Source organism: Balaenoptera borealis, assembly GCF_965194805.1.
Source record: "Balaenoptera borealis genome assembly, chromosome: 3".
Classification (NCBI taxonomy): domain Eukaryota; kingdom Metazoa; phylum Chordata; class Mammalia; order Artiodactyla; family Balaenopteridae; genus Balaenoptera; species Balaenoptera borealis.
The window spans coordinates 11,660,723-11,687,350 of NC_138866.1; the positions used below are offsets into that span (position 1 = coordinate 11,660,723).

The following is a 26,628-nucleotide window of genomic DNA, read 5'->3' on the forward strand; positions in this document are numbered from 1 at the left end:
TTGCCGCAACTAGAGAAAGCCCTCGTACAGAAACGAAGACCCAACACAGCCATAAATAAATAAATAAATAAAAGGAAACTTCTTAAAAAAAAAAAAAAAGAAAGTGGGAAGTATAATACGCTTTAAAAAAAAAAAAAAAAAGAGGGGTAGCTGTGCAGAGGCCCCCGGCTCTCTCAAACAGTTGAGTTGGACTCTTTTCCCTTAGACACATTTTCTGAAGCTGCAAAGCCCCTGAAGGTGGCAGTCACTGTACACACAGGCCGAGGCCACTCACTAGGGCCTGGTGCTGGGATGACATCTCTCCTCCCCACTCAACCCATTTCCCTCTTCTCTTGCCTCCAAGGCCATGCGTCCTCGATCTTTCTCCCACCTCTGTCAAAACCTCCCCCTGTGTTCCATTGTCTCAGAGCAAGACAAACTCCTGGTGCCCTCAAAGTGCACACTTACATTCTAGCGCTTATGACTGTCTGACTTGCATTTCTGGTTAAATGCGTGTGTGTCTGTCTCACCACTGGGCCAATGTCAGGGGCCATGTCTTACAGAGCCTTCGTAAGTGTCATTCAGCACGTAGTTCATTGGATATAAAGTCTTTGAAATGTTTAACGACACAGAGAAATCTCATCATAAAATGTTTAAGTGAAAAAAGGAAGGCCAGAAAATATATGCAGGGCTTCCCTGGTGGCACAGTGGTTGGGAATCCGCCTGCCGATGCAGGGGACCTGGGTTCGAGCCCTGGTCCGGGACGATCCCACATGCTGTGGAGCAACTAAGCTCGTGCGCCACAACTACTGAGCCTGCGCTCTAGGGCCCACGAGCCACAACTGCTGAGCCCACGTGCCACAACTACTGAGCCTGAACTCTAGAGCCTGTGAGCTACAACTGCTGAGCCCACGTGCCACAACTACTGAAGCCCACGCGCCTAGAGCCCGTGCTCCACAACAAGAGAGGCCACTGCAATGAGATGTCCGTGCACCACAACGAAGAGTAGCCCCCGCTCGCCACAACTAGAGAAAAGCCCCCGCAGGGCAACGAAGACCCAGTGCAGACAAAAATAAATAAATAAATAATTTAAAAAAAATATATATGCACCACTATGATTCAAAATCTATTTTCAAAAACACAGAAACAAATTCACCAAAGTTTTACAATCAGGTTCTTGGAGTTAAACTAGCTGATGATGTAATTTTTTCCTGGGCCAGCCCCAATTTTGGAGGCTGAAAAGGGAATTACTGAAAACAGAAAGATACAAACTGCGGTTAGTTTTTTTTTTTTTTTTTTTTTTTACCAAAACCTCCGTGGGAAATAACCAATGTGAGATAAGCAGAATGAATTAACTTCTTAGAGAAGCCCTGCAGGAGCAAGGTGCTGAAGGAAGTGATGGTTCTGAGGTCTGAGCTGCCTGTTACTCGACCTCCACAGCTAATTATAACTGCTAGTATTTACTGAGTGCTTACTACACTCAGACACTGTGATAGCTTTTCCCCATAAATGTCTTCATTTTGTCCAGGAGACAACACCAGGATGTTAGAGTTACTTCCATCCTGACATCAATCCCAATGTCTGTTTTTTCCACACCACCAAGCAATTCTCCAACACCAGCTGGGTGTCCTACAATTGAACTCAATTCTGACCCCATGTACCTGGAGACAGTGTCAGATCCCACGGGTTAAGGGCTCAGTCCCACAAGACTCTCCCTCTACCGGCTCCGCCCCCCACTTCAGACACTAATCACAAGTCCAGGCTGTCACCTGTGCTTGTGACCAGTCGGCTACAGACTGGAGGTTCCAACCACTTGGGTTCAATTAATTTGCTACAGTGAGTCGCAGAACTCAGGAAACCCATTGACTCACAAGATCAGTGGTTTATATAAAAGGTTATAACTCAGGAACAGCCAGATGGAAATGATGCATAGGACAAGGTACGCAGGAAGGGGTGCAGAGCTTCCGTGCTCTCTGAGCGCATCAGTCTCCCCAGTCTCCATGTGTTCACCAACAGGAAGCTCTCTGAATCCAGTCCTTTTGGGTTTTTTACAGAGGCTTCATTACACAGACATGACTGATCAAATCACTGGCCATCAGTGATTGACTCAACCTCTAGCCCCTCTCCCCTTCCCAGAGGCTGGGGGTGGGACCAAAAGTTCCAACACTCCAATCGTAGGGTTGGTCTCCCTGGCAACCAGCCCCCAACCTTAGGCACTTTCCAAAAGTCACCACAGGGACATGAACTCAGGTGTGGTTGAAAGGGCTTGTTTTGAATCTCAAGACACAGTTATGGCTCTTGTCACTTAGGAAATTTCAAAGGTTTTAGGAGCTCTGTGCCAGGGAATGAAGACCAAGGATATATTTCTTATTTTAAGTCACAATAGCACGATGCTGAGTGCTTCCTCTGTGCCAGGCAACACTGTCCCACGTCCCTGCCTGAGTTGACTCATCAATCCTCCAACAGCTGTGTTGCAGGTGTTCCCATTTTGCAGATGAGGAAACCGAAGCACAGAGACGTTAAGTAACTTGCCTGATGTTGGAAGGTGACAGGGACAGAATAAAAACCTAGAACTGTCAGCCTTTCCAAAGCTCATGCTCTCAAAAGACGTTTGCACTGACAACAGCACAAGACTCACTCACGAGGCAATACTTGCTCCCTGATAAAATATCAAGAGCTTGCCTTCTCCACGCCAACCCTGACTTCAATAATAATCATTCCTTACCTTTTTATGGACTTAATACATTTTGGTCCAAATACAGGTTAAATCTCATTCTAGGATAATGGGTCAGTTGGTGAAAGGGTCAAACCCAAGAGCACAGAAAGCAAATCTGTGTGGACCTCAAAGGCAATTTGGGTGACCCTCTGCCCTCCTATACATACAGATCTCTACTGCCCAGGAGGACTCATCTAGAATTTCTCCCCTCCTTGGTTTAAAAGTTCCCCCCAGTCCAGCGGTGATAATCATCAGCACCAATCAGCACAACATTCACCGCGTGTGCCCATGAGGTGGGCCCCGTTCCCAAGTGCAAGTGTATCTATCCGATTCAACTACTTGGCCTAAAACCTCAGCCCTAAGAGTGGGAGATTTGCTCAGGGCAAGAAGAAATCCTAACTGAGTTCGACAGGCCAGCCTTTCTAAAGCCAGGGGTCAGTCCGGCATAGGGAATAGGCAGGGAGTGAAGTGGGGCTGCCCCCCGAAACTCGGCCAAGTGGCTCAGGCCAAGTGCCAGGCTGTCACTTCCTGCAGGGGCCAGACCACACCATCCGCCGCTGTCTCATAGCTCCTCTTCTACAGATGGGGCCAACCGGTTTTCTGTTATTTGGCGGCCAGCAGAAAAATGCCATCCCATGAATGTGTCATTGCCACCATCTTCAAGGGTGCAGATTAACGAAGAAGTAGCTAGTGTCCCCCAGCCAGGTGGCTAATTTCAGCCATAAAGGGGCAGGGCTGAGCCTGGAGGCGGGACTAGCCTCCATCTACCCCATGTCCCGCTCCTTCGTCTCCTGTATCTCCTGAGCCAATGTCTCTTCTGCCGGTTCTCTGCCCCCACCCGCCAGACACACATCTGGCCTCTGAGGGTCCCTGATGAAGCTAAGTGGTGACCCAGACAGCGCAAAGCCTTCTTGTCACCTTGGTGCAGCACAGAAGGGAATCGGGGATGCAGCAGACGGTAATAGTTGTTCAAAATAGTCGCTACCCCTCCCTGCTAGTCACATGCTGGCAGGAGGATCATACTTTCCATCCCATTGAGTCTGACCTGGCCATCTGACCTGACCTGAAATGTGATGGGAAGTGACACCTGCCACCTCTGAGTAAACCCTTTCGGCTCCCATCCTGGAATTATGCCATCTCTCTCCCTTCCCTCTGCCCCCAGCTGGGGGCTGCTCTTTCAGCCCGGATTGCAGAGTGAAATGTTTTTGTAGAGAGCTTCAGCTGACAGGGGACGTGAGTGAGAAATACACTCACATTACTGTGTGTGCAGTACTGTGTGTGTACAGCCCACTGCAGGGCAGGGCTCTTTGTCACCGCAGCATAACTAGCCTGAGCTGACTGGTTCAGAGTTTTGCCAAGAAACTCTTCACAAGGAACTAGAGGATGACCTAAGCACACAGAAGCACAGAGGTGGTCCATGCGGGTCTTCCCCTATCAGAGCAAACGGAGTGGGGTCACAGATGAGGCTGACCACCCGCTTTGGGGGATCCCCTTGTCTCCTTCCTTCACCACAGCTCTGTGTGGGGAACCCCAGCAAAAGGTCCCAGTTCCAGGCTCTGGGCCTTTCCCTTGCCCGCTTCCTCCTCAGGCCATCCCCCCACTGCAGCTACCATGGCCACGGGAGGACTCAGGAAGTTGGTGGCTCCTTCCTCCCATGAGGGACTAGGAGGCAGGCCCCACATGCTGGGCTGCGATTTACCCAGAGCCTTGGAACCCTGTGTGTAGGCTTATTGCGCTCCTCCTTTTGCTTTAATCCTGCAGGAGGCTCAATAATAACAGCAATAACAACAACAACACAATTATAACCCTCTATGGTGCTCTGGGTACCACCCTAAGCACTTCAGACACACTAACTCCTCCTTCCAGCACCCTGCGAGGCAGGCACCATTATCACCCCCATCTTAGAGGCCTGGAGAGGTTAAGCAAGGTGCCCAAGGTCACACAGGTGGTAAAAGGCGGAGCTCGGACCCGACACAGGCTGTGTGGCTTCCATGGTCCATGCTCAAAAACCATGTTAAGGAGGCAGGTACTGAACAGAAAGGCAGCACAAAGGTTGAAGCAGCGAAGCAACATGGCAAAGAAACACACGATCTGCTGCTTTCTTGCTGTTGTCTGGTTTCTCTGGGGGCAGATCTCAGGGGTCTGAGGTTTGGGGAGCAGTGGAGTAAAATAAAAAAAGCGAAATGAAACACATGCAAACTTACGGCATCTGTGTAGTCACAGTGAATGGACACGAATCGTGATTTGGAACAGTTATGTTTCACGAAGGATGTTTGGTTTGCTCTTTTCAGCTAAGCTGAGCATAAATTTTTAAAGGTTTAAAAATGGAAAATGGGATTCTACCACATGGGAGGAAGACATGAAACCAGGGAAGGAAGCTTCCTCCATCCCGAACACCTTGGTTTACTCCTTGGGCTCCTAATCAGAAATGAGACACATGACCAGACATGACATCCTGGTTCCATGGGGTAGATAGAGCTTGTGCACGCTTCCTGACCAAGTTCCAAAAGCCTGGGGAAGCCAGGCTGTCGTTGGGTTGGGCAGACCTAGAAGAGATTACCCTGGAGATGGGGCAGGGAGGTGGAGAAAGAAGCACAGGGGCAAAGGAGGAGAGCAGAACTTCCAGACGTTCCGTCAGTCCAGCCCAACTCCCTTTTCCTCCAGGAAGCCTCCCTGGTCAGCCTGCCCTTGAAGCAACGCTCCCTCCTCCCACTTCCAGAGCACGTGCTGGCGTGCAACAGGCTCGGCACAATGCTACTCCCCACTTTCAGCGACTTTCCTAATGTTAGTGTTGAAGTTCAAGAGCACAACTGGCTCCTGGACTTCTAAAGGATTGTAGACACCTGGTGTCCGGGCAGCCAAGTCCCCGAGAGCCTGGCTACTCTCAATAAGTAGCAGGACTGCACAAGACCAGAAGCAGACAGGCTGATGGCTGTCTCTTCTCCCAGGAGATCAAAAGCACACCCAGGGTCTGTGCAGCCCCAGGTGCCCCAAGCAACCTCACCCCTTCCGCAGTCATCAGAGGGCGCTACATATTTGGTCTGGGGAAACTGTAACACTCTCCTTCCTTTCTGAGATCCCTACATTGTCTTCCCTGCTGGATGCTGTAGGGCGGGAGTCATTAAGGGTTGCTGTATAAATTAACAACCCCACACGCTCCTTACGCCTTACCCAGAGAGCAGACTCCGAGCAGTTCACCAAGATTCAGGCCCTCTGCGCCTCCCTGGACAGGTGTCTGGACCACATTTCCCAGTCTCCCTTGCAGTTGGGTGTGGCCATGTGAGCAAGTTCTAGCCAATGGAATGTGAGCACAAGTGACACACCTACTTCCAGGCGTTGAGGTAAGACCCGCCCACAAGCCTCCTCTTTCGCCTTCCAGCCTATGGCATGGAGTCAACCACAGGAAACTGGGGGCTGCGTGCTCCAGATGGGGTCCCTGAATGAGCCTTCCCCACTGACCAGGAATCTTGCACATGATTGGGAAACTTGCCCCTTCTGGGTTTAACCCATTACATTTTTTGTTGTTATTGCAACAGCTGGCTAATCTTCCCACTTATATGTTCTCCATAGCATGACTCTCCACACTTGTTTATTGTCTCCTCTCTCAGGGGCAGGGACTGTGTTTTGTTCCCTGCTGTGTCCCCCATGGTAGAACAGCTCCTGAGACACAGAGCAGACACTTAATAATCAACTGTTGAATACACGAATGAGTGAACTGTTTCACCCATTCAGTGTACGGCAAGAACAAGAAACTGCCCCTGCTTTTGCTTTCTCCTCCACCTCTGGAGCTAGAAAAGCAGCATTTAATTGAACTAATATCCTCACCCTTCTGGAGCCAGCCTGTATTCCCTGCTCTTTGACACCCTCCCGGAATCCTTCCCACCATGGTCTGCATCCTCTGTGCCCCTCAGCCAGAGGTCCCTGTGCACTTACATCTGTCACACTGCACAGCAAGTGTTGAGGTCTGTGTCTCTCCCACCCACCTTGCCCCCCCACCCTCCAACTACACTGGGAGAGCCTTGAGGCCAGAGCTCTGTCTTTTTCATCTTTGCATCTTCCCAGTGTCGGGCACAAGTGTCTCTTGAGAAACAAGCACCCTAAAATATTTAATAAATATTTTTAAAATATTTATTATATTTATATAACATTTAATTATGCAAATATATGATTAAAGTATATGTTTCTATTATATACTTATAATATTTATAAAATACTTAAATATTTTACCTTCTTTAAATGTTGTCACTCTGCTGCTAACCAAGAGTAAAAAGCTTCTGACATCCCTGGATCCATTTGTAAGAGGATCTAAGCCGGTGCTTGGAATAGTCTACAGATTCTTCCAACAAGCTTTTGGATCTTAATACCTGGCTTGGCTCACGAGAGGAGGGGGAAGCCCAAACCCTTTCAATTGCGTACAAACCCACCCTTGTTTGGAGGTCCCCAAACATTTTTCCACGGAGGCTCAAGCCTGCTCCTGGCAGCCCTGGGCACACACAGGATTTTTGTCTTTCAAAGTGCTTGCCCATTTGACCCTCACAAAGGCCCTGTGATACAGACAGGAAGTGACTATTATATCCATTTGACAGATGAGAAAACCGAGGCTCAGAGAGGTTCAGTGACTTGTCCAAGATCATGGTCTGAGTGTGTGCTGAACTGTCACTAGGACCTAGGGGCCCAGACATGTCCTCTCTTTTTCTTCCCTTTCTGCACCATGACCTAACAAGAGGAAACTTCATAGAGGCCTTGAGGAAGCAAAGCCATCAAGCTGTGACATGGGTGAGTGGAAACTCGCATTGACTTTGAGTGATAAACCGAGTTCAAAACAAACCGGGCCAAATAACTTCAGCAGATGAAAGCTTTCCCCCTTCTTCTAATTTTAGACCCTTCTGGCCTGGGAGGAGTGTCTGTGGTTACAGGGTGTAGCATCTGCTGCTGCCATGTGGCTGCAGGCAGAACGGGGACATGGTACTCACTCGATTTTTCTTCTTTAATGGTGTATTCCAGCACCGCGGATGAGCTCTCGTTTGGGGAAGGGAAGTGGACACAGAGCACCAGGTGCTTCAAGCTGCTGTCCCGGCGGACCAGGAACGTCTGCAATGGAGGAAGGGGGAACTCCATGAGTCAAAGATTTGGGGGGGAGGTTATTTAGAAGGACAAGAGTGAGATGGAAGTCATCTGGAATGTTCCAGAAACAAAAAGGCAAGGTGGGGGAGTCTAGCATCCCGAGGTAGAACTAGGGGTTCTGCCCCAAGAGCCATGTGTCACGTGGCCCATGTGCCCTGGCTCCTTGAGTCTCAACTTCTCATTTGTCCATTGAGGGGGGTCAACTAAATCAGTGCAGATTCCTGAGTCCCGCCCCTTGAGATGCTGGTTAGTTGGGGGAGGGTAGCGGGCCTGGAATCAGCTGAATCTGGTACAGGCAGTGATCCAGGGTCACGCTTGGAAAAGCTCAAATGGACGGGTTGAATTTCAACTCACACGCCAGCACGTATGCCCTGGGGGAGGCTGCTGGAAACGATCATAGATATTAGTCAATTCACACTATTTTTCCCCCATGGAAACAAAAATAACTAATAACTAATATACACAGCTTTCTCTTTGACAGGAACTGTTATGAATACCTTGCATATATTCACTTGCTTGGTCCTCTCAATAACCCTGTGATGTGAGTTTTGCTGTTATCCCCACTTCACAGATGAAGAAACTGAGGCGCTCTCTGACCTTAACAGGACCTGGCTCTTCGGGCTGGTGTGAAGATCAACTGAGGAAATACCCATATGGGCTTGGCCCCTAGGACATACCCTGGAGGCTCTGCCTGGCCAAGGCCACACAGCTGAAAGGGGCAGAGCTAGGATTCAGCCCTGGATGCTGGTGTCCATGCTCCAGACCCCACGCTATGCAGCCCCTCTCTGTTCTATACATCCTGCCCAGGGAGGGACTTGCCCTTTCTTCTCCTGTGGGTTTACTCTAGTCGAAATGATGCTTCTGGGACTTCCCTGGTGGTGCAGTGGTCAAGAATCCGCCTGCCAATTCAGGGGACACAGGTTCGAGCCCTGGTCCGGGAAGATCCCACATGCCGCGGAGCAACTAAGCCCGTGCGCCACAACTACTGAGCCTGCACTCTAGAGCCCAAGAGCCACAACTACTGAGCCCTCGTGCCACGACTACTGAAGCCCGCGCACCTAGAGCCTGTGCTCCACAACAAGAGAAGCCACTGCAAGGAGAGGCCCACACAACGCAACAAAGAGTAGCCCCCGCTCGCCGCAACTAGGGAAAGCCCACGTGCAACAACGAAGACCCAACACAGCCAAAAATAAACAAATTAAAAACAAAAACAAAAACAAAACGATGCTTCTGAGCCCCAGGGACCTATCTGTGCTCTAGTAACCCAGCACTACCCGAAGTCTAAACCAGAGCCAGGGCGTTTATAGACGCTTCACTTTTACTTCTTCTGCTCTGGACGATGGTTCTGCTCGGTTACGGGGATTGTGACTCTGAAGTTTTCCACTGTTACACCCACAGCAGCCCCAGGGCAGCGCCCTCCCCACGGCCATCAGGGGGAGGGGACCCCTGATTCCTTTCACAGACTCTGTGGTTTTAAAAGGTTCTTTTTAGTCTCCACTGGCCCCACCCAGGCTCGTCCCTTCTTCTGGGTGATGACAGACCCCTTCTGGAATCTCCCCAGCCTCCTGGGGCACAGCTCCCCCTGGGGAAGAGGAAGAGGGTTGGTCCTCCCCCCAGGAAGGGTCATTCCTTCCTTTCCTGAGAAAGGACTTGGTCACGGTGTCCCCCCTCCCCTCCACCCTCGTCCCCACGAGGGGTCTAAGCCATTCCCACTCAGGCTCCAAGAGCCCGGTCTACAGTGTGGAAGACCGGAAGTCTGGCCAAAGATGCTGAGAGAAGATTGGGGAGTAGGGCCACTGGGGCCTCCAGAGGATGTGGCCCCAAGCGTGAGAGGCTCTGGAGAAGCACAGAGATGGCGCTTCTCCCCTTCCCCCGCCAAGGCACACTGTCCTGCCACCCCTTGGGTGATGCTCCAAATTCCCCGCCATTGTTATTGATTACTATTATTATTATGATATTGCTATAGTATTATAATTGTTAATACAATGTCGTTATAATTGTTAATAAAACATTATAATAATGTTATTATTGACTAGTAGCAGCTAACACATATCGCTTCCCTCCTCTACCCAAGCCTTAACCCCAGTTCATTAGATTCCATGATCTTACTTAACTCTCATATGAGAGGGGCTGCTGTTATTATCCCCATCTTACAGATGAGGAAACTGAGGTACAGAGAGGCAGGTAATGCCCAGGACGACAGGGCTAGTAAGTGCTGGAGCTGGGATCTGAGCGCAGGCCCTTCAGCTCTAGATCCTGAGCCCTCGGCTGCCCTGCACCCGGCCCACAGAGGGCAGTCTCTTGGATTAAGCTTCTGCTCTCCGTGAGAGTGCCTCTTGGGAGCAGGGACACAACGCACCCATCAGCCATTGAACCGTGGTCAGAAATGAGTTTGCCAGCCCCTCTCCTCGTGCAGGGCAGGGTGGAGAGAGCCTGAGAACCCAGTGGATAGAGGAAGGCGGGAGAGAGGCTTCTGGGGCAGAAATGCGAGCTGGGCGGGGGTGCTGGTGCCCCACCTGGAAGGACGGCCCTCCTAGGGGACCCAGCGGGAGGCCAGCTCGCCTCTAGACCCTTCTCTGCACTCCCCACGCAGCCTCGCCCGCTGCGAGCGGCAGCGTCACTGAGCTGATGCGTCCACCTGGACCCGGACGGCCCCCAGGAGCGCGTCTTTCCAAGAAAAGAGGTCACTTTGGCTCCTCTTCAGCGATCCAAGGCCGAGCTGCCTCCTACCCATCAGGTCCATGGGACCCAGCATGTGTGAGGGAGTGTGTGTGTGTGGGGGGGGGGGGTTGTGTGTGTGTGTGTATGAGACAGAATGAGTGTGTGTGTGTGTGAGAATAAGCCCGTGGGTGCTATAAAAAATACAGCTGGTCTTTGTCCCTGGTTCCTGGCACAGAGTTTCAAAAACCCTTGGATTTTCCTGAGTGATGGGGGTCTTTAGTAATTCATAAAGAGCCCCTTTGGGCCATACCTGAGTTTATGCTAACAGGCAGCTCAAGTGGGACCTTAAAGGAGGGGCTGCCCCAGAAAGACAGTCGCATAATTCTAGAGGGTTGGAACCCGAAGCCCCACCCTGACCCCTGGAAAGGGGAGAGGGACTGCAGACTGAGTTCAAGCACAGGGCACTGATTTTATCTCCTGGTTGGTGAACACACTGACACGTGGGGAGGGTGCGTGCCCGGTTTCCATCGGGAGAGGGTATTGGAGCTCCGTGTCCCCCTCCCCAGCCCAGACCTCACCCCCGTGTGTCTCACATTCAGCTGCTCTTGAGTTGTATCCTTTATAATCAAACTGTCACCATAAGCATAGTGCTTTCAGTGAGTTTTCTGGGTCTTCCTAGCAAATTATCAAACCTAAAGAGGGGTCATGTTTGTGGTCAAGTCAGACAGAAGTGTTGGGAGCCTAGGGACCCCACCTGTGTCTGGCATCTGTAATGAGAGCAGTCTTTTGGGGACCTTCCCTTTAACTTATGGGGTCTGTGTTCGCTTTGGGTAGTCATGTCAGAATTGAATTGAACTGTAGGACATCCAACCGGTATCAGAGAACGGTTGTCAGGAGCATAGTGAGTGTGTGTGCAAGTGTGTGAACGTGTGTGAGTGAACATGTGTGTGAGTGAACATGTGTGGGAGTGAGCGTGGAATAAGGGAACTCTGGGCTGCCGCCGGGGTCCCCCTTGCTGGAACTCTGGGAAGCCGGGCACAGGGAGCGAGGCCCAAGCGGGAGCCGGTGGTGCCCCTGGGAAGGCAGACAGCAAAGTTGGATCCTTGACCCTGACCGGGAAGGAGCTGAGGCTGGCACTCTCCTGAACTGAAACCAAACTGGGGGTGTCTGTCTCTGTAGGGCACATGTGTGAGGGACACAAGCCAGGTCACTGGTTCAGAAGCACATGCACATAGCAGAGTGGCCCCTCGCCGCCCTGAGTATCAGGAATGGCACAGGAAGGAAAACAGTGTTTTTCAAACTGTGGGTCATGACCCATTAAGGCAAAGGCCACCACCATTTATTTTTCCAAAAGAAAATACAAGAGAATAAAACAAGACAATAAGGATACCTATCATAAGGATGGACTTTTTGTCAGAGAGATCGAGTGAGAGAGAGACGAGTGGAGGGCCAGGGCCGCAGGACAACATAGACTGCCTACTCTACTGATTGTCAACTTCTTCCTGGACTATTTGACCCCCACTGATCTCTCTCTAGGGTGACTGCAATGACAAATCATGGTTGCCAGCCTCAACTGGGACCTCCAGCAACGCCGCCTTGCAGTCTAATTGGCTCTTTCACACCCAGCACATAACTATTTCTGGACTTCTTCACTCCGCTGAGACATGGACCCCGTTCTCCACCCTCCCGTTCCACAGAGAGAAAGAAAGGAGTTAAGAGCCTTCGGACAGGAACTCCTCCAGCTGCGAGGAGAGTCACAGTCTGTCACAATCTGCATTTCTTCTTGGGCTCCCAGAGGGCCCAGAGCAGCCAGCTATGAGCTCTGTGGCCCTGGGTAATTCCGTGGCTTCTCTGAGCCTCAGTGTTCTGATCTGTAAGTGGGGATAACACCCACGACCACCCAGCAGAAACAAGAAATGAAACCAAAGCCCCGCGCCTCCGTGTTGGAAGGGTAAATGAGACGTTGCATAGGAAAGCACCCAATGGGATACACGCGTCTCCAGCGATGCTCACTAAGGATTAATTCTCCATCTGCTTCCACCCTCCTCCCCCACGGCTGGTTGATATTCCTCAGTCTCCCAGTCTCGGGTTCCATCTAGAACTGGAGATCAGTCTACCACATGTGTTTCTTGTGAAGAAAACTCAGAAGGGATTTCCTTGAGAGTGTGATTCAGTGGAGGGTAAGGAGCCAGAAGCTGAAAACAGCGGCTGACGTCTGCGCTCCGGGCCAAGTACCTTACGCATCACCCAGCTCTCCCCACGGCCCCATGAAGCAGGCACTATTACCATTCCTTCTGATGGATGAAGACTCAGGGCACAGGGAGGTTAAATAAACCCAAGGCCACGCAAACAGGAAGTGCAGAAGCAAGATGCAGACCCAGGTGTCGCCAAGAACATCTCACTTATCTCTTGCCATCAAGTCTGTGTTATCTACTCACTGCAGGCCAGGGGTGCAGACAGGGGTGGAAAGTCCCCCAGGCTGGGCTCAGGTTCCCAGTTCTGAGCGTCCAACACCCACCCTTTCAGCATGGCCACAAAGCCTCCTGTAGCACTTCCTTCTGCTGTGGCCAAGTCCTGGGGCGCTTATCTGAAAAGCCAAGATAAGGTACTGGGTCGGGGGTTTGGGGGGCTGAGTTAGTGGGGGAGGAGCAGGGAGGGAGGCTAGAGGAGTCCTCTGACCTTTCCCGCCCAGATGGCAGTCGGGGAGGGGGCACTGACAGGTGCCTGCTATGGGCAGAACCCCGGTCAGTGGTCGGCCTTGGCCACTGTCCTTCGGAATAAGATGGTCTGTTCCGTGTTCCCCTTTGGGGAGATTTAGCACCTCAGCTAGTCACAGGGTCCCTTCTAGGAAGTAGCCACAGACAGCACCTCAAAAACAGTGTCGCTGTGCGGCTCCCTGCAAGAACGTATGCAGAGCGGTAACTCCTACAAAGCGTTCTGGATTAAGGTGTGTCTCCCATGCTTAAACCCAGCAGAGTTCAGCCAAAGCCAGTGCCAGGAGAAGGGCATCTGAGTGAACTGCCTGTGTCCCCATCACACCCCTACCCTCACCAGGTGTCCACTGCTTATCCTCTCAGGAGATGCTGCCCGTGATGGTTGTTGCAGGTGAGTACCCAGGGGGCTAAAGGGCTGGGTGTGCCACCCAGAGCTCCTTCTCCAGCACCCTTGGGGGGTCCATGTGCAAATTCTCCAAGCCTCTCTTACTTCTCTTTCTACCCCCCTGCAGCCTACTATTTAGAGCTGCAGGGGGACTCGAATCTCAGCTCTGCTCCTTACCAGCTGTGGGTCTGCAGGCAAGTTACTTTTACTCCTCTGGTCTCGATTTCCTCGTCTGAGCCTGAGAATAATAATATCCACCTTTCAGGGTTGCTGTGAGAATTGCTGGTCATATATATAAATGCCTGGCATAGAGCATGCACTCAATGATACTTATTATTATTATAGACTGTTACCATTTACTGAGCACTAAACCAGATGCTAAGATTTTTATCTGCATAATCTTGTTTGACAAATAAATGATAACTATTAATACGATTATTATTATGTATCTTTTTTCCAAACAAAGAGATAGGAGAACGGACTCAAAGATCATTCACCTATGCGGTAGATTAAAATGGCCACAAATTCTTTGCAACTCCTCCCTTCAAGAGGTGGAGTCTATGTCCCTGCACCTGGAAGGGTGGCCTTTGGATTTGCTTTAACCAAAAGAAAGTATCAGGGACTTCCCTGGTGGCGCAGTGGTTAAGACTCCGTGCTCCCAATGCAAGGGGCCTGGGTTCGAGCCCTAGTCAGGGAACTAGATCCCACATGCATGCTGCAACTAAGAGTTCACATGCCGCAACTAAGGAGCCTGCATGCTGCAACTAAGGAGTTGGCGAGCCGCAGCTAAGGAGCCTGCGAGCCACAACTAAGGAGCCCTTGAGCCGCAACTAAGGAGCCCTTGAGCCGCAACTAAAGAGCCTGTCTGCTCCAACTAAAAGACCCAGTGCAACCAAATAAATAAATAAATTTTTTTTTTTTAAAGAACTTCACTTCTTTCTTTCTTTCTTTATTTATTTATTTATTGGCTGTGTTGGGTCTTCGTTTCTGTGCGAGGGCTTTCTCTAGTTGCGGCAAGCGGGGGCCACTCTTCATTGCGGTGCACGGGCCTCTCACTATCGCGGCCTCTCTTGTTGCGGAGCACAGGCTCCAGACGCGCAAGCTCAGTAGTTGTGGCACACGGGCTTAGTTGCTCCATGGCATGTGGGATCTTCCCAGACCAGGGCTCGAACCCGTGTCCCCTGCATTGGCAGGCAGATTCTCAACCACTGCGCCACCAGGGAAGCCCCAATAAATAAATATTAAAAAAAAAAAAATGTAGCAGAAGTGACTCTGTGGAGTGCTAAGCCTAGGCCTTAAGAGGCATGTCTGCTTCCACGCTCACCCTGTTGGACCACAGCTGTCATCTGAAGAAGGCTGAGTGAGCCCGCTGGAGTCGTGAGGCCCAGCCCACAGCTGGCACTAACTGCCAGACAGGTGAGCAAGGCCATCTCTGGCCAGCCGGCCAGATGACTGCAGCTGCTTGACTGACCCCAGGAGAGACCAGCAGAAGAACCACTCAGCAGAACCCAGCCCAAACTGCTGACCCACAGAATCCTGAGAAAGTTGAACACTGACTGTTTTAAGCCACTGGGTTTTGGAGTGGTTCGTTATGCCACAGTAGGTAATGCTATAGCTGTGGGTTATGTGGAGGTGGGACCTCATCCTTTGGGTACCCCCCTCCTCTCTTCCTTCTGTGAGGTGCTGTTGAGGGGTCCCCAGAGCTTGGCGGGGAAGTTTGAAAGCCACGGGTATGTCCAGCTCCTCACTCTACAGCCAAAGAAACCAAGACCCAGAAATGCAAAAAGATGTCCTGAGATCACATTATTTGTTCGTGGCAGAGCCAGGACAAGAATGCAAGGCCAGTGACCTTCAGATCAGGGTTGTGACCATTATAGTACATGTCCTCCAACCCAGCCAACCCACAAACTGGGCATGTGTTCTATGCCAGGCACCTGGTTAGAGGTTTTAGATACCTTGCAGCAACTCCCTCCCCGGGGTTTAGAATATTTTACCCCTTGTACAGATGAGAAAACAGTGTAGGAAGAGGACTGGCAAAGAGAGAGGGAAAGGGGAAGGTCCAGAGCATCGGGCCTTGGGCCCCTTCTTTGTAAGACTTTAGCCCACGATCTCTGGAGCCAGACTCTCAGAGTTCAGTCCTTAGTTGGCTACTCTTGAGCTGTGTGACTGCTCTTGGGCTGCTTCTTCCTCTGCAAAACGGGATCATGATAGTTCCTGCCTATGACGGTCGCTATGAGTTAGCCCCCTGAGAACCAGTCCCCTCCCTCTCCTTGCTAACTGACCACAATTCTGGCCTGGGAGCAGTGCATTCTGCCTCAGGAGATGAATCCTGTTTGGTCAAAGCCAATCATGGCTATTCTGTTCCCCTCTGCCACTCACCCCCTTCCCCAGCCTCCCTCACAGTCAGGGGTAGCCAGTAAGGTATCTGGAAAAACATCTGTTCCCTGACAAAAAGGTTGAGCCTAAGAGAAGAAAGCCTTTTGCCCATGACCTCCTGCTTTTAAATGGGTGGGATGGCTGGAGCTGCAGCCGCTATTCTGTAACCATGAGGTGACAAACAGAGGACAAAAGCCAACCTTGAAGATGGAGGAACAGAAAGGTGGAAAGGACCTGGGTCTTGAAGACATCACTGAACTGCTAAACCAGCCCTAGACCCCAAACCTCCATATTTCTTGTTAGGTAAACAACAGTAGCCTTATGGCTGAAGCTACCATAGGCCCAGTGCCTCAGAGGATTAATGAAAGAACTGCCCACGTGACTTCAGTAGTGTGCCTGCTATATAATAAGCACCCAATATATGGTGTCTCTACCTGCCTCAGGGCCCCCTGCTGTACGGAGGAAGCGTTTCCATCCTCCTGTTCATGGATGGCTCTATGATTCAGAAAGGCAAGATGGTGGGGCACCAGGCACCCTGGACACGGAAAGACACCCTCACTAGCAGCTCCAGACTTCAGGTCTCAGCCCCAAGTGAAAGGATGAGCTCAAGGTGAGCAGTGAGGGAATGTGAGGTGACAAGTCCAGGCACCGGGGCCTTCTCTGTCCACCTCCAGGACCCTCGCCTGTGGGCTGCCTGGGGTTATTAGGAATGGAGCAACTCACCCTCCTGCTCCCAGCTCACACCGGGACCCTCCCTGAGCCACTGCTCCGGAAAGCCTTCCCCGATTAACCGGGCCACCTACAAAGCTCGCTGTGCCCCAGTGTCCTCACTCAACGCCTCTCCTCTATGGGAACAAGCGTCGTCTGGTGCCTTGTTGAGCTGACATCTGAGTCACCCACTCCTGTTCCCTCTTTATTTTTTTACCCTTTTGTCAGCTCCCCCAATATACTGGATTAGGAACTCACCAAAAGCAGAAGAATCCTCTTTCCCCAGCTGTACAAACTGACGGGCGACATGCCCACTCTCAGGGTCCAGTTTTCTTTGAAGAGCTAGGATTCCCCTACCCCCACCCCCTGAAACAACAGCGGGTTCATGGTCAGATCCCTGGGCTGTGAGGAAGGACACGGTGTCCCTCTTAGTGCTGACCCTGGCTTGCTGTGCCCTTCGGCAAGTCACTTCCCCTCTCTGAGCTAGCTTTTCCAGTCTAGTGAAGGAGGGGGACTAAAGGGTCCAGGACTCCTTCCTTCTAGAAGATTCTCTCCCAGCATCAGTGTCCTGGGGTCTTTCCCAAACCCCAAGAGGCTTACATGAGGGTTAGTTTCACAGGTAAATCACTGCAATCCAGGAGGTTTGAGCCCCTGGCTGGGTTGGAGCCCTTCCGTATCCACCTTCAGCCAGAGGGGTTCTGGAAAGACCAACTGATTTCAGTCACAGCTGGGACAGAAATATGCTTAGGGAGAGAATTATGCAGCCACTTCATTCCCCTCCTCCTCTTCAAATAAATACATAAAAACCCAAAGCTAAATACACTATAAATGGTTTTGTTTTTACTATCCCTTTTTTGGCCTGGACAGTCCAGAGCTGTCTGCTTTTCTACTTTTGTTATTTTAGGACTATTTTCCAGTTGCTTGGGGAAATTTTCCAATCACGCTCTTTAGGGCTGGAACAGCAATGGCTGGTTCTTCCCAGGCACCACAAGTGCCTGTGGAGGTCAGGGGTCCAGTGGCCGAAGCCCCCTCTGGACACACGTGGTCCACCTTTCCCATTACTTATAACGAGGCTGTAGCCTGGCATGGAGCGGAGTTTCTCAGTCCTGGCTGCACATCAGAATCACCCAAGGAGCTTTAAAACCATGCTGATGGCTGAGCCCTACTCTAAACCAAAGAAATCAGCATTTCTGGGGATGAGGCTGAGACACTGTGGTTTTTTTTTTTTTAAAAAGTCTTTGAAAGCAGTCAGTTGGTGGGTTCAAATCACCCTCTATCACTTAGTGGCCATGTTACTCAGGGCAGGCCCCTTACTGTCAGAGTTGGGTTTCCTCACTTATAAAATAGAGAGCCTGCCCCCTGATCTGCAGGGCTGTTGGAAAGATGAGAGATGGTGCTCGGCACACAGCAGACCTGCTGACTGTGCCTTCTTCCCTGGCCCTGGCACCCTGAAGGGGCAGAAAAGGGGTTTCACCGATGCTTTCTCCAAACTATATTGGACGTAACTGGTACTCCTTGGTCTCACAGCAGGGGAAGATGCCTTGAACGTGGGCTGGTCCATATTGCAACTCAGGTTACTGCAACTCTTGAGCTAACCCCTCACTACAAAAAGCAATCTTACAAGAGGTTTCTTTCACTAAAAGACCACCTCTTGGCCTAGAAGCAATGACACTTCACTAGCAATGAACACACACAGTGCCAGATCTTGGTTTCTAATATTATTCTCCAATAAAAGGAACAAGGGTTCCTTGGAGAAATGGCTGATCCTAGGACTGAGGCAAGAAATATACAAGACAATCTGGAGCATCTTTTAGTGTAAGAAAGTAAGGAAGTGCTCTGAACAAACAAATAATCAAAACACACACACAATGATGGGGTTATGTCAAAGGGACACAGGAGCCAACTGAAAGAGCTCCCGGTGGCCAAAGTTGGAACAATTTGAGCAATAAAATAATTATGGTAGTAATGGATTATAACTCAAAGCATAAAATAAGTATCTATGAGTCTATATCGATATTAGTAAGTGGTCGAATAAATAAATAAATGGGGGAGAAGAGACAAATCTCTTGTGCGTATGAATTTCAAGTCATTTGTGTAGATGCTCTGCCCTCAAGTAGGCGGAGCATAAATTCCCACTCCCTGAGTGTGGGCTGCGCAGTGACTTCCTTCCGAAGCGAACTGTATGAAAGGGGGAGGAGAGGACTAACTTCACAGTGGAAACTGACAGGTGATCAAGGTCAACATCAACAGTGATGTCATGTTGACAGTATGAACCTTTGTCATGATGTGATGAGAATGGTGCATTGCCTATGGGATCTTTCTCCCCAAAACTCATACCCCGAGTCTAACCATCTGACAAATCCCAGGTGAGGGACATTCTACAAAACACCTGACCAGTACTCCTCAAAACCATCAAGGTCGTCAAAAACGAAGAAAGTTTGAGAAACTTGCAGCCAAGAGGAGCCTAAGGAGACCTATGACTGTATGTGATGTGGTGCCCTGGATGGGATCCTGGAACAGAAAAAGACATTAGGTAAAAGCTAAGGAGATCTGAATAAAGTATGGGCGTTAGTTAATACTAATGTATCAATACTGGTTCATTAATTGTGACAAATGTACCATACTCATGTTAGATGTTAACAGTGGGAGAAATTGGGTGAGAAGTACATAAGGGAACTCTCTGTACTGTCCTTGCAACTTTTCTATAAATCAAAAACTTCTAAAATAAAACTAAAAGAAAAAACATTTGGGTGCAGAATGAATAAAGATGGCTTTTGATTGCCTTGCTCTGGATACACGCAAATCAAAAATGGGCCAATATGTTCCCAAAACCTTATCAGAGAAGCAGGCTGCAGGAGATGGGGAGTAGTAGAGGGGGTGGGACATGGTCAAGGTCATACAGATATTTGGGACAAAGGGGCTGGATCTCCAGTCTCCTGACCACTGGCCCCAGACATGATGAAGCACTGTCTCTCACTGGTGCCATGAGGGGTGGGTCCAGGTTATCTCTGAGGACCCTCTGAACTCTCACAGCCTGGGGGCTACCCAGTGTCTATATCTTAAAAACGATGAAGCCATTGCACTGATGGAATTTCAGACAGTTCCATGAGAGTGATATTATGCAGCAAAGGGCCTTCCCAGCATCTCCTGAAGATCACACTATGCAGACTCTGCTCTTACTAGCTGTGTGACTTCAGGCAAGTGACTTAACTTCTCTGTGCCTTCATTTCCTTATCTGGAAATGGGGACACTAATAACACCAACCAGACAGACGTCGCTGTGAGGGTCAATAAGATCATGCAAAGAACAACTTTGGGTAAAAGTTGGCCAGTCTTTTATCAGAGCATGAGCTTCAGGGCTTTGCTTTCTGCTTGAAAATACAGAAGCTCACGGGGAGGAGTGGGGTGTGAGGGCAGAGAATTGAACAGAAGGTGCATCTCCTCCAATTTTGTTGTCCTCAGGGCTGACCCAGTCCCTGTGGCCTCAGAGGGAGAGTAAGGGGGCAACAGCGGGAAGGGCCCGGCTGACCTCTTTTAGCCTGTCACCTTTGGTCTTAACAGTAGCCTGTGGTCTCACTCCTGGGATTAGATTCAAGGCTCTGGACAAGGGTGTCACTTCAGGACCCAGACTGAAGCTTTCTGTTTTCTATACTCAGCCCCTGAGTTATAAAATAGCGACCTGGGTACCTCCACCTACTTGGGGTGAAGAGGTGTCTGGGCCTCTTGCAGCCACAGAACCTGGGATGAAGGCTTAAAGCCTTGTGTGATGTGTGCTCACCTGGAAAGTAAACACAGCCACGTGACCTTTGTCCCTCACTGCAGGCAGGCCCTGAGCAACTGGCCCGGCTTTGCCAGCTCCCCAGAACCAGTCCCATCCTCCCTGCCATCCTTCATTCACTTGTTCTAACGAACACCCAAAGCCAGACATACTCTGCACCCAAGCCTGAGCCAGAAGCTGGCATTGCAAGGCAATGAATGCATCTTGGTGCTGCCCTCCAGCGACTCCAGTTGGCTCCAATGCCTGCAGTCATGCTCTCTTCCCTCCCCGTGTGCCCCAGCCCAGCTCATGCTCACTTCTGGGGCTCAGCCTGTGCTGTTCCATCACCCATTCACCCACTCAGCTCCCCCATCCCAATCTTGCCCATCCATCCTGCATGGCCCAGCTCAGCATCTGTCTCCTCCAGGAAGTCTGCCCGGATCAGCCCACCTGGACAGGCTCCCCGCCTCCTCTAGGTCACTCGCTGTCCTGCCTTTTACCCAGCACTGAGACATCCCCTCCCCAGGCCTTCCCATTCATATCCATGCATGAAGCCCCCACCAGACCCTCTGAGAGGACAGTGGTAAGATCAGATTTTATCCATCTTTATAAACGTGTCTTATACCCAAACCCATCTGGTATTGACTGACCTCAAAACATTACTTCTTTTTCTTTCCGGCTATTAAGCTTCACCCTTGTGAGGGGTGTGCTTTGGCTAAGCCAAGACTGGGATCAAATCTCAGCCCTGTAACTCACTAGCTGTGTGACCCTGGGCGGGTGACTTCACTCCCAGGGGTAGAGGCTGCTGGGGCCCTGCCCACTCTGTATGGTGGACCCCAGTCCTGCTTCCAACAGCCAGCTTGGCATCACTTTGCTCACTGGCTGTTTCTGGCCAGAGTCAGATCCTCTCATACTGAGAGCAGAGAGGTGGTGCTGGAACATGAATCCCCATCCCCCATCGCCTGGAACCAATGGCTATCAGCAGCCAGTGGATAATATCAGCTCCCTCAGCCCTCTGGGCAGAATGACCTTGAGATGTGTGCTCTACCCTGGCTCCCAGAGTGCCCCAGCAGAAGCCAGCTCCACTGCCCCCAGGGGTAACTACATCAACACATACCTTTTATTAGCTGCCTTCCCTTCCTTGTCTTATTTCCCCCACTGGTGTCCCCTGGGGTCACCTCCCAGATCCTCAGCTCGGGGGCTGCTTCTGGGAAGCCCAAGGGCGCTCCTCTTAGCCACAGTTTCATCATCAGTAAAATGAGGATTAACGGCAGAGCCCGCCTCACAGGATTATCGCGAGGATTAAATGAGATGACACTCACACAACACTTGGTACAGGGCCTGCCATTCATAAGCATTCTCCACACACAAGCACTACTGTTGTTTTGAGTTGGGCTTATCGTAAACTTTTTGAAGAGAGTATTGAACCTTTGGACAAAGTGGGCATGACTTACACCCAGTGCAGCTCACCTTGGAGACCCACTTGCCATCTCCCGGGACGGTCCTCACTGTCTGGTCCACCCCCATCTACACGCATGCCTGGACACACCTCTCCTGATGACCAAGTAAGGTCCAGAAAATGGCCATTCCTCAGCACCACAACCTTGCACTTGGGCCTGTTTCTCAGCTGCATCCTCCCAAGAAGGGTGGGACGCTAATCCCCTCAGATCCTAATAGGGGAGTGGACGACCAGCCGGGGCTGCAGCCTGGGAATGCGACCCCGGAACACCTGCTGGTATGAATCCCTGACTTTATTTTCTATGCAGTTTTATAATCTGCTCTAAAGCCTCAGGCAGTTCGAAACTGAAAGCCTTTAGGTGGGGAGGAATGAAACAACAGATCTTGTTTCCTTGAGGATGCGGTCTCCCTGCCTCCCCCCGCCGCCACCCCACCCCAACCCTCTCCCAGGCTGACCCTGGGGCTGAGGTGGGGCTGGGCTGGTCCACAGAGCGCCTGCCTCCACGCCCGGGGGAGGCCTCCCCTGGCCCCGGAGGGATTCAGCTGGGTCTTTAGGCCTCTACGGTCCCCACTCACTATGGCAGGAGCCTCTGTGGGACTTTGTGGGACTTTGCTGGAGGCCCCATGAGTTCCAGTAATTCCAAAGTTCAGGTACAACTGCTGACTTGATGGATTTTATCTAGTCCAAGATGAATTAGTCTGCTAACTACCTGAGCACCCTGTGTTTAGGAGCTTGGACTATTCCCTGGACACAGTGTAGTGATACATACCACACTGAAGGTAAGAACAGCAAAAAATGGCTAAAAGATGCAATTCCATCTCGGTCAAATACAACCTGTGTGTCTGATACAGCACGGGAGCTCCCCGACTGCCTGGGTTCAATAGCCAGGTCAGGCACTCGATCGCTGTGTCCCCTGGGGGAGGTCACTTATAACTGCTTTGTATCTCAGTTACTTCCTCTGTGAAATGGGTATATTAGTATTACCTACCTCAGAGGGCTGCTGGGAGGATAAACTGTGCTAATACACGTGACAGTGCCCAGAACACAATAAAGTGCTTGGTGAATGCTAGCTGTCAACAGATGTGGGTGTCTGCACGGAAGATGAATGGACCGATACGCCACACACGCCCAGCAGAAATGACTTCTGGAAGCAGACCGGTGGCTACCAGGGGCCAGGGGAAGAAGGAATGGGGAGTAACTGCTTAATGGATACGGGGTTTTATCTTGGGGTGATGAAATGTTTTGGAACTAGATAGAGGTGGTGCTTGAACAACCTTGTGAATGTACTAAATCGTGCACTTAAAAAATGGCTAATTTTGCGTTATGTGAATTTCACCTCAATTTTAAAAAAGCCCCAAACAAAAAAAGACTTCTGGGAAATAGGTTAGGTGAAAAAGAGTGGGTGGCAGAGACCTTTATCAGACACTTTACTTCTTTCTTTATCACTTCTGTCCAGCTTGATATTTTTTTTACAGTAAATACTTATATGTATCACTTTTAAAATTAAACAAATTAAAAAAAAATTTAAAGGAAGTAGCACGTAAGAGAAAATGCATGGTGCGTGGCATCTATCTTCCTCTGTAATGCTTACACCACGAGGAGGAAAATACTATTAATGGCCCCATTTCAAAGTGAGAAAAGTGAGGCTCACAAAATTTAAGCCACTTCCCAACTCACAGAGCTTGACTCCAAAACAAAACAAAACAAAACACTTTCGATTCCATCACACAGCCCCTCATATTCACATGTAAAATAAGGGGGTGTAAGATGATTTCTCAGTTCCCTCCGGCTCGGATACTCTCTGGTCCCTGGATGCCTGGCTGAGTTCTCAAAGTGCCAGTCCTGCCGCGGGCACCCATATGCCCAGAGAGGCCCCGCCAGCCGTACATCCCCAGTGGGACACCTGCTCCCCAGAGCAGAAACCAGACCTCCCACCAGTCCCTTGCTCCTGAGTTCTGGTCGCAAAGCTGATAAAACCTAAGAAAAGAGAGCAAATGGGCAGCTGTCCAGAGGGCAGCTACTTCCGTGGGAGCCGGAGCAGCTCCTGACAGCCGTGCCCGCCTAGCGGCCATGAGGTGGAGAGACCCCGACTCACCCCGGCCGCCTCCCGGTGCAGGATCCTGGTCGCCTCTGCCCGGCCCAGACCCAGATGCAGCCACACCGGGCAGGTCTTGACGAGCTTCTCCAGGACGCTGATGCCCCGGAGAGGAAGGCAGTTCCTCGGGGTGACCGGCAGGCAAGGCCCCACGCCATCTTCCTCCTCCTCTTCCTGTTCCTTTCCTTTGCCAACATCTGGAATAGGACTGAGAACAGAATCAAATGACCAGCCCGTCCTGCCGCCAGCCCAGAGAGGGGTTTACAACAAACGGGGATTCAGTTCAACCATGCTTATTTATTCAGCATCTACGTAGCCAGGGGCCCTTTGGGGAATCAAAAAATGAACAAACCGTGATCTTCGCCTTAAGGCGCTTATAATAAAATGAGTTAAGACATACACAGAAAAAACCAGCTGTAGCACAAGATTGGAATAAATATAACAGGAGCACAGTGCAACGGAAGTAGTTAATTCCAACCCAGGGTGGGTTCAGGAAAACAAGGGCATTTGAGCAGAGCCCTGAAGAGGATTTTTAAAACACTTTTTAATTGAAGTGTAATTTATACACAGTGAAATGCGCTAGTCTTTAGTATACAGTTAGACAAAGTTTTATGTATGTCTACACCCGTGTAACTACCACCCAGATCAAGAGAGAGAGCTGTGCTACCCAAAAGCATAGCCACTAGCCACATCAGCTCTTCAAAGTGAGTTGTCTGAACTGAGACGTGCTGTAAGTGTAAAATACACACAGGATCTCAAAGACTTGATATGAAAATAAAAAAAGACCACAAAATAGTTCATTAATAATATTTTACATTGATTGTATATTGAAAGGATAATTTTTGGATATATTGAGATAAGTAAAACATTATTAAAATTAATTTCACCTATTTCTTTTTACTTTCGGTGTGGCTACTAGAAAATTTAAAACCAAATATGTGGCTTGCATTATATTTCTATTAGATACGCTGATACAGACATTTCCAGAAGGCTTTCTTGTGCCCCTGCCAGTCAACACTCCCTGACCCCCCAAGCTGAGGATGTAAAGCGTCAGGGTCCCCGGGGAAAGGAGGAGAATCACAGGCCTGAGAAATGGCAAGACAAAGTAGAGGTCCAGTCTAAGTGATTCCAGACCCTTCCCAACACGCTCCCTCCACCCGACCCCCTACACACTGGCATGTGAGTTTTGATTCCAGAAAAGCAGAAACAGCATCTTGGTGCCTCAAATCCTGAGTCGGTTGGGCTGTGTGGTCTGTTTGCCTTCTACCTGAGGAACGAAATCTCAGGATATCTGCAGGGGTGAAGACCTTAATCAGACAGAAGGGGCCAGTTATAAAGCCAGGAAGGTGTGTCTTGTGCCTCTCCTTTGCTCCGTGTCCCTGTGATGTGGCCCACGGGCACCAGAGATAAAGCTGGCTGGTAAGGAGCTGCCGGGGGGCGGGGTGGGAGGAGGCCAGGATGAGCCCTGTTAGAGGCACAGAAAGGTGGAACCATTTGCTGAGGTCAGAGGGCAGCGGGAGCCAGGAGTCCTGATGAGGGGACGAGCATTTCCTCAAGGGGAGGGCGAGGGTCCTGGTGGTTCTCTGGGTGGTGGGGAGGCTGGGAAGTGTGGGATTAAACAGGTCTAGCGGTGTTGGGTTTTGCAGAGACCAGACTAGAAAGATGTGTGGTGATGAGAGATCCGCCAATGTCAGTGTGCTAAAAATTCCCTCCTCTGACGCCTCCACTCCTAAACCTTCCGAGGAGCCCTCCCTCCCTGTATGCTGCGTGTGCCGTGGGTTCGTGTGGATTTCCCCTCCGGGTCCACACAGAAGAGTGTGCCACGTCACCAGGCCAACACGAGTGTCCCAGGCAGCTGCAGGCGTCGTGGGTCTGGAAGGGGCAGCAGGGCAGCCCCATGGGTGTCCGCAGGCTGTGGAAGTGGGTCTCATTTGGAGCTCAAGGTCAGGGCGGCCCAGCTCATATTGATGTGACCTCTTCCCAAGCCCTGAAATGTGGTCCAGCATCTCCTCTGGGAAAGCAGTGAAAACAGTGGAGGCCAGAATTACCCAGAAATAAGCATTCGGGGCCTGTTAGGTTCTTCCAACCTCCCTTGGAAACACAAAATCATCCTCTGGCACCGAAAGGCTTTATAATCATCCTAAAACCTTCTCGCTTGGCCCAGGGCTTCCCCCAGAGGCCAGTTAGGGCTCTAACAGCAGCTGGAGTGACAGCAATTGGCTCCCATTTCCTCTCTGCCACTAACTGGGCTTAGGTAGCTTAGTTAAGTCCATGGGTAAGTCTGTTCCCTCTTAGGGTCTCAGTTTCTGCATCTGTCTGCTTCTCAGACTAAACCACTCAAGAGGCCAAAGGCTCTTAAGATACTGCTTTCCAGGAACTGTCCAAGTCTTTCCGTGTTCTCCTTTCCCTCTGGGTGGGCCAGGGCAGAAGTCACAAGGGCTTGCTCAGGGCCCCCTAAGTGGCGACTTGGCAGGACGTGAGGCTTGGAGTGGAACCTCTAAGTGTCAAAGGCCACAGCAAGGTCTAGACGTTAGAGAAGGAGCAGCTGAGGCTAGGGGAGGTTTGGGCCTTGCACCAGGTCACAGGAGCAGCAGAGCCCTGAAGGGACAGAGTGACATGGACACCTGCTTTGACCAGGCCAAAGAATGGTAACGG

At 50.6% G+C, this 26,628-nt stretch overlaps 1 protein-coding gene across 2 annotated transcripts in view; it reads right to left on the bottom strand.

Annotated features, from left to right (window-relative positions):
- RIN3 (Ras and Rab interactor 3) overlaps window positions 1–26,628 on the bottom strand; it is a 122,722-nt gene that overhangs the window by 61,303 nt on the left and 34,791 nt on the right. For both annotated transcript variants that reach the window (XM_082384496.1, XM_082384495.1), the window contains exons 2-3: window positions 23,974–24,181; window positions 7,669–7,786 (exon numbers count right to left, since the gene is read on the bottom strand). In XM_082384496.1, the coding sequence (XP_082240622.1) occupies window positions 7,669–7,786; window positions 23,974–24,181 (326 nt within the window). The remainder of the gene's footprint in view (window positions 1–7,668; window positions 7,787–23,973; window positions 24,182–26,628) is intronic.